Source organism: Vespa mandarinia, chromosome 7 (assembly GCF_050613455.1).
Source record: "Vespa mandarinia isolate Hongniang chromosome 7, ASM5061345v1, whole genome shotgun sequence".
Lineage (NCBI taxonomy): Eukaryota > Metazoa > Arthropoda > Insecta > Hymenoptera > Vespidae > Vespa > Vespa mandarinia.
In genome coordinates this window covers 2396094-2404280 of record NC_140816.1, presented here as the reverse complement: position 1 = coordinate 2404280, position 8187 = coordinate 2396094, and the positions used below count along the sequence as shown (strand labels likewise).

The window sequence follows — 8187 nt, the reverse complement described above, 5'->3', positions numbered from 1 at the left end:
AACGATAATGATTTCGATGATCTCGAGTGTTTATTTTCGAATGAACTCTGTTAGATATCAAAGAATTTCTAAAATAAACACAGAAATATTGAATTGCATTGGTAAACCACAAATGGTGGAGCTGTTGTTGGTAGTATACAAATATAATATACATATGTATTATATTATACGAAGTAAAGAGAGAAAGAGAGAGAGTCAGAGAGAGAGAGAGAGAGAGAGAGAGAGAGAGAGCAACACAAAATATGATGGAATCGTATATGATGGCACTTTTCAAGCATGATTAGTAAACAAACTTATAATTCGATGAGAAGCTTTCTAATCTTCTCTCTCTCTCTCTCTCTCTCTCTCTCTCTCTCTCTCTTAATATATATATATATATATATATATATATATATATATATATATACATATGAATATATCCGAAATAAACTCAATAAATACGAAACTGATAAAAAATCGTGTTAATAGGTCGAGTCTGACAAATGTTATCGATTTTCATATTTACATATATTCATTTTTCATCAAAACTAACATTTTTATTAAAGGAATATATATATATATATATATATATATATATATATATGTATCTACTCTGCTTGTATAGAATAAAAATGAAAAACGAAAGAAGGAAAAAAAAGAAAAAAAAATGGAATATTTTTTAATAGGTATCATGTATCATTGGAAATTTATTATAGGTGTGCTTCACGTAGCATACTAACGGAGGCAAGACGGATAAATTATTGAGTCGTTTCACTGTTCGTGTGGTTAGATACGTCTGAAATAATTATTAGAATACTAGCATATCGGTATGCATGCTTATACTATCGTATTTTACCATTGTATGGGGAGGGGTTATAAAGCGTTTGATTCTTGATACAGAAGATAAATTATTACGTTCCTTTTCTTGTCTACGTGTGTATAAATGTACGAATGTTATCATCATTCGTGGAAGTTGGTATATGTTTGATCTAGATAAACAATTCTTGGTATACGAGTAATTAATTAATATATTACGCGGATCATAGCAACGTGGAATTAGCGTAGTTTCGGTTTAAGTTTTCGATATGCTAATGGACCATTCTGAATGGCGTTGGTACGTGTGATGTGTTGATATGTGTAACAGAGCAAAGTAGAGTGATCGAGAGGGAGAGAGAGAGAGAGAGAGGGAAATGGAGGGAAAGAGAGAGAGAGAGAGAGAGAGAGAGAGAGAGAGAGAGAGAGAGAGAGAGATGTTAGCGAGTTCTAAAACCGTCCCTAGGGATAATTTTACGTACACGTACTCTACTTATATGCTCGGGTATAGACAGGTAAGCGATGTTTCATGCAAATACTCATAGTTTATGCGATGGTCAATATCGAACTATGTCAATGTACGATTCTATGTTATGTTGATCACGTAACATACGTGTTATAATATTTCTTGAAATTTTGTATTTATTTTTTCCTTTCTTTTTCTCTCTCTCTCTCTTTTTCTCCTTTGAAGTAACTTTTTTTTATCTATTTTTTTTATAAATTTTTCAAATTAAATTTATCCATCTTCCGACAAAACGAGCTTTGTTTATAAACGGAGATAACAGTGAAATTGTTATCCTGTTATCATATTTTGCGAATTATTGTGTTTTTATTTCTATTTATTTATTTATTTATTTATTTATTTTTTTATTGATACAATACGTATTTCATCGTGAAGAAAAAACTTTCGCATTCGTAGATCTTCCAGATTGAATTCCATTAAGTAATCCGATGAGACAGATGTATCTTTGTACCCATTCAATGATATATTATTCATTTTGTATTTACATACTGTTGCTTCGTTTCTATTCTATTTTTCTTTCGAACTATTCATCTTGAAAATTGTTTTCTCCCATTAATTTAATGGAAAAATCATGACAGAGAGACGTATTCCTTTAGAAACACACAACGCATTAAATCATCCAATTTTTTCTTTTGTAATCTATAGTGTATAATTATATCAATGTATGTCTTACAAAATTTAATTGTTTTTAACATCTTTTTTTAATTTTGTTTCAGGTAAGTTCACAATATAATAGAGGCCTTAGTGAAAAGGATAAGGCTGAGTGCTATATGTAAGTAAAATCATTTATTGTTTCATTCAGAGAAAAACAAAATATATGTATATTATTATTATAATATTTTTTTTTTTAATAATACTCTTTTCTCAATAGAAAAGTTGAACGAGATAAATCTTTTAAGTATTTTATCCGTGTTGTTGAGATCATATTGTCGATATGAGGTAGATTTCTGCATTACCATCTGATGGTATTCATTCTTCAATTACCATTCGAGATGAACTGTTTTATCATTGGTAGGAAATTATTCTCAACAGTAGTTAAATATTTTAGATTGATAAGTAATACACGAAATGTAATGATTTTATGCGAACTATGCAAATTGATCGTATAAATTGTAAATTCTTTATCTTTTATTTCGACTTGATATCGAAATAGAATATAAAATTGGAGAATGCATTTGCATAGACAGATAAGTTGATAAGTTTGTGATAGAATATCAATTGGGTATTCTTCTAGAGATGGTGCTTTTGCGCTTACGGCACCATCTTTCACGAACAAACGTAAGCCTTTATTCATAGCATTTGAATTATTGATCCACTTGTTATGTACTTATACTACTGAAGCCACACCAATTAAGAAAGCGAGAACATTCGTAATATTTGCATACATACATTAATAAAGATATACATATCCAACAAACGTTTGCGATTACTTGGAAAAATAGACGTGTGGTAATTTCGTATGAATTTTTTATTTAAGAGTCGTATACTGGTTTTACGTGAACCGTGACACTTTTAAACGCTCTTGACTATAAATCATCATAAAATTGGACGTTTAAGGTTCTAGAGAGACATTAAACTCACAACGTAATATGCACAATTTCTTTCTTTCTTTATTTTCTTTTTTTTTTATTTTTATTTTTATTAATTTTTTTTTTTTTTTTTTTTTTTTCTTTGTTTTAATTGTCCTTCCAACCAAAATGAGAAAGAACATAAAAAGTAAATAGAAAAAAGAGAAAATAAATATATAAAGCTCAAAGAAGGAGATGGTAAAGTTCACTCATATAGCAGCCTGACCCGATTTACGTAGAGCTTGGCGGTTCCATATGACGCGAAAGGAGCTTTGCTGACGTAATTCTACCCCACGCGAACTCTACATCGACCAATCGAGCTATGAACGTTTCCTCTTCTCCCCCTCTTCTCCCTCATTATGGATATCTACAAATGTACTCGTTTGTGTACTCTCTCGGTACTACTTTTAGTTTTAATACAAACGTAAGATTCGATTTCGTTTTATGCATTGCCATTCAATTTTCTTTTCCATTTATCGAATATTAAAAAATTTTTAGCATTCAACTTATATTGCATTTTAGGTCTATCAATTTTTTAAAGCTTGCTTTACTAAAGCTTCTGTTTTTTTCTCTCTCTCTTCTCGATTAAAACTATCAGTTTTATCGTCGTTCAATGTTTATCTCCTTCCTTATGATCACTGGTAATATTGAATTTAATTAAGCGTTAATACGAATATTCTAATTTATTCTATGTAAAATTTAAGATACTTTTCACAGTTTATCAACCTTGTCCTACAATAGAGAATTATCCGATCCAAAATTAATTTGACTTCAATTTTGTCAACTTATCGCTTATCTTACATCCCTTGTATGTAAATTAATCCATATAATTTAGTAGTTAGTTCTCCGAAAGTATTCTCCGTATATCTTTATTCAGATATTACTTTATGAAGAAGGAAAATAAATAGTCGTTGAGTATCGTAACAAAATAAAAAATGTATTTATTACATTAAACATTGACTATGTTGTTATATCGTTACGATGCTTGGCTTACGAAGCAAACGCATAAAGGTACTTAGTTGTCGATTTTCAGAAGAACAAAGAATTTGTATATAATCGTTAAAACTTAACGTGATCATTGGACGTTTGTTCACCATTTCTTCGATGGAACAGGATAAGAATATCCAGCGTCTCCTCCGCTAATCGATCCACCGCCGTTAGAAGAATATCCATGACCAATGCTGACATCTATTCCAGAACTAAGTCCACTGGCCAAGCTAGATCCAAGATCGGAGTAACCACTTGAAAATCCAGTCGATAGTCCGCTTGAAAATCCGCTTGAAAAGCTACCAGCTCCTGTAGAACCTAACGAAATCGATGGGCCAACTGAGACAGGAACTGGTACTGGATGGGGAACTGGAACAGGTACGGGTTGAGGTACACGGATTTCAACTGGTTGAGGTACTGGTACAGGATAAGGACGGTCGACCTTAACGGGTACATGACGAGTAACTTCGACTGGAACTGGATGGGGTACTGGTACCGGATAAGGACGATCAACTCTAACTGGAACGGGATGAGGTACTGGTACAGTTCTTGTTACTTCGACCGGTACAGGATGCGGCACTGGAACAGGAACTTGGACTTCACGATGAACGGTGACGCCGGTTATACGTTCAGGTCTGGCTCCTAATATCACACCTCCTGAACTACCTCCATTTAACGAGAATCCTGAACCAAGTCCGGAATCGAGACCATAACCGATAACTCCAGAACTCAATCCACTGGAATATAGACCAGATTTTAATCCACCAGTGGCGTAACCACCCAAACCAATTCCGTTTGAATAACCAACGGAGTCTCCTAAAAGCAAACCACGTTTGTCATGTTTCTTCCCGGCTAATACGGCTGTGGCTAAGAAGAGACAAATCTGAAAAGATCAGTAAATAGATATTGTCGATTATTCAATTATTATCGATTGATTTTTAAATTTTAAACCGAACCCGTACGTACAACTAAGATCCTCATTGTTGTTGCTCTTGCGTTCTGTCGACTCGAGTGTGTCATACTCCGCTTTCAATCGCGCTTTTTATATGCCAGACTGTGACCAGATGGCAATACGTTACCAGGCCAAGTAGGAGTACTTTCACTGGAGCAGCTACACGCCCTACCGAACATACTGCTAACTCCTCTTGATTTTTTTTTTTTCCTTTCTTCTGACCGGTCCATCTGATTCTTACCGAACTTGACGATACGTAACAACGGTACACCGTTAAAGTAGCGCGTAATTCAATGGTAACTGTTCCAATTTCATGACACAAAAGAATGTACGTAATACCAGGGTGAATCAACGATCGATCAATGTTAACCGATCTCCACCTTTCTCCAGGCTTTTATTATTTTTAAAATTGACAAATTAATAATATCGCGTTACTTCTTTGTCTTTCATTAAGGCAAACACTTTCAAAAAACATTTCATTACTTATTAATCTATCATACGTAATAATAAGATTCTCTTAGTGGATATTTAAATCTTGATTGATAGATAAATATATCGAATTTTTATCGGAATAAATTGATAAACGATTAAGAATATTTTACTCTATCAATTAGTTCATATATATATATATATATATATATATATATATATATATATATATGTATATACGAACTAATAAAATTCATTATGTGAATTAATAAAAATCAGAAAATTTTAGTTTTTTATTAGAAAATTATTAGAATTTTTTATCAGAAAATTTTATCTAACGATACATATGAAAATGCTATTATTTGCAAATTATATTCGATATAATGAATGATATATAATGGATTGCCTTTCACAAGTTATAATTCTATGTCTCTCCTATTTGAAAGTCCCTTCCAATTCTTTTCTTTTTTTTTTTCTTTTTCTTTTCTTTCTTTTCCTTTTTTTTTTTTCTTGGAAGTCTTACAGAGCAGGAAGCAGTGCTCTCGTCTTGTCCTCTTCCGTTCACTTTCATGTAGCCCCGTTGTGTCATCGCAAGCAGACGACGATTAAGATATGTCCGATGAGAGAGAGAGAGAGAGAGAGAGAGAGAGAGAGAGAGAGAGAGAGAGAGAGAGAAAGAGAGAGAGAGAGAGAGAAAATACATATATTAAATTAAAAGTCGACCGTTTACGTAAATATTCCCCCGACTTCCCTCCTTCCACACACCCTCCGATCCTCCCGCAAATGTTTCTTTTCCCTTCGTGAAAACTAGAAATCGTGTTTATTTTCGAACGACTTCATCAGTTTTCATGATATTCATGATATAACGAGACACATACGAAATCGTGATGGAACGTTATCGTTTCGAATCGAGTTATTTATCGCGACATTTCCACATTTTCGAAAGTATAATATTAACCTAAAACGTAGAAAGTGATAGTTTTTAAAATACTCGGAGAGACCTATTGACAAAATCTTTCTCAATCTCTGTTTCTTTCAGCGATCAGTGCGATCAATTCGAAAACGAAGGAAGGATGGATGAATGGAGTTGGATTGTGCGTGTGGGAGGGGGTAGAGGTGGGGAGGGGGAAGGTAGAGTAAGGGGAAGTGTTTTCTTTTTCTTTTTTCTTTTTTTTTTTTTCTTTCTCTTTTCTTTTTATCGTCTATTTAGCCCGATAATAATCCGTTTCCGTTCCCGTTGAAAGTGAAATATCCAACGCGTTTCTTTATATTTACCATTTAAGGGATTTCAATCAATTATACGAGATAGCTTCGTCTTTTTCTCATAATTTTATCTTTTCTACGAGATGCTTCATATTTTGCTCGTCGCTCCTTAGATATCTTCTATTTCAGTGGTTACAAAGTAGTTACAAAAAAAAAAAAAGAAAAAAAAAAGAAAGAAAGATGAGCTATTAAGTGAATAATATCTATTCCTTGTAACGTGTCCGGTTTAGTAAAAATATGTCTTAAAGTATCTAGTTGATATCTTTCTTTGGGATTTTCTTCCTTCCTTTGGGATTTTCGATCTTTCCCTCCTTCGTTAGTTTTTGCCTTTCTTTTTTCCTACCTTCATCCCTTCCTTCCTTCCTTTGGGATTTTCATTCCTTCTTCCCCTTCTTCCTTAGTTATTGCTTTTCTTTCTCTCTTTCTTCCTTTCTTTCTTCCTTTCTTCCTTCCTTCCTTTCTTTCTTCCTTTCATCTATCTAGTTTTATTTTTTCTTTTTATCTGAGTAAAGGACCTTTTAAAAAACGTGCACGCTGCAAGTTTCGTGATAACCATCTCGACGTTTTCTTCTTCTTCTTCTTCTTCTTCTTCTTCCTCTTCTTCTTCTTTTTTTTTCTTTTTTTTCTTTTTCTTATTCCCTTTATTCTTCTTCGTTTTTATACTCGTTGAAGTTTTTAACGAAAAAAACGTGCATGTACATATATCGTTCACATACAAAATTCAATGGAATTTCTCGAAACGATTTATATTCACCGTGTATACGTATCACCGCGAAGGTACGTTTTATTTAAATTACTCGCAATGCTCTCTGAAAAACGTGTCGCAATTTAGTTTCTCTATATCGCGAGACATCGTGTAAGATACGGAAAGAAATCATGCATCTCTCGAAAGCTTTCCGTTTTTCGATAAAGGAATGGACTTTCCTTCTAAAAGAAAACGAAGACGCAGAAGAAGAGAGAAGAAGAAGAAGAAAGAGAGAGAGAGAAAGAGAGAGAGAGGAAGAGAAATCGTCTTAAAATGGAGTAAATTGTAAAATGAAATACAATTTCCATTTCATTTTCTAAGTGGTAAATCGTCAACCACTAAGATATGATGAATCGATAGATACTCACGAGAAATGGATCAGCATTTCACGTAAAAATTGAAGGAAACAAAAAAAAGAAGAAACAGAAAAAAAAGAAATAATAATAAAATAAATAAAGAATAAAACTAACTCGAAATACGATATCGATAAAATAGAGGAAGAGTATATATATATATATATGTATATATACATATTTACTGCTATCATCTAACCTTACTTTTCGTTGAATCTTGTGATTTCCTTTGGGATTATTCGCGATTTTACGAGTCCGGTCAATGTCGTATTTTGATATCGATATATTACGTTCGTTGAAAATCGTTGCGTTTCACGTTTTCCCATTCTCTCAATATCTTTTTATTTTTCTTTTTTTCTTTTTGTTTTTTTTTTCTTTTTTTTCTTTTTTTTTTTTTTGAAAAGTTATTTCATAAGTATTTCGTACGATTCGAAATAGAAATGAATAATTGTTCTCCGTATAAAAAAAAGTAATTTGCAAAATCGAAACAGATGATTGGTAGCTTTTATGAAGTTCGGAAGGGGGTAGGAAAGGAAGAAGGTCGAGAGTTTTCGTTGAAACGCTTTTACCCCGAT

The 8187-nt window shown here is 32.7% G+C and overlaps 1 protein-coding gene across 1 annotated transcript; it reads right to left on the bottom strand.

Annotated features, from left to right (window-relative positions):
• Positions 1–3849: 3849 nt before the first annotated feature.
• Positions 3850–4923, bottom strand: LOC118440447 (uncharacterized). Its single transcript, XM_035863475.2, has 2 exons — positions 4837–4923; positions 3850–4753 (listed from the first exon to the last, which is right to left on the bottom strand). The coding sequence occupies exons 1-2, from the start codon at positions 4888–4890 to the stop codon at positions 3974–3976; spliced, it is 834 nt and encodes a 277-aa protein (XP_035719368.1). The 5' UTR covers positions 4891–4923; the 3' UTR covers positions 3850–3973.
• Between the last annotated feature and the right edge of the window lie 3264 nt (positions 4924–8187).

What these genes read in the sequence shown, in the direction of transcription:
- LOC118440447 (XM_035863475.2), bottom strand. Translation starts at nt 4,890, where the DNA reads ATGACACACTCGAGTCGACAGAACGCAAGAGCAACAACAATGAGGATC. An exon ending in CAACAATGAGGATCTTAGTT is followed by an intron (nt 4,754 to 4,836) that starts GTACGTACGGGT and finishes TGATCTTTTCAG; the next exon opens with ATTTGTCTCTTCTTAGCCAC.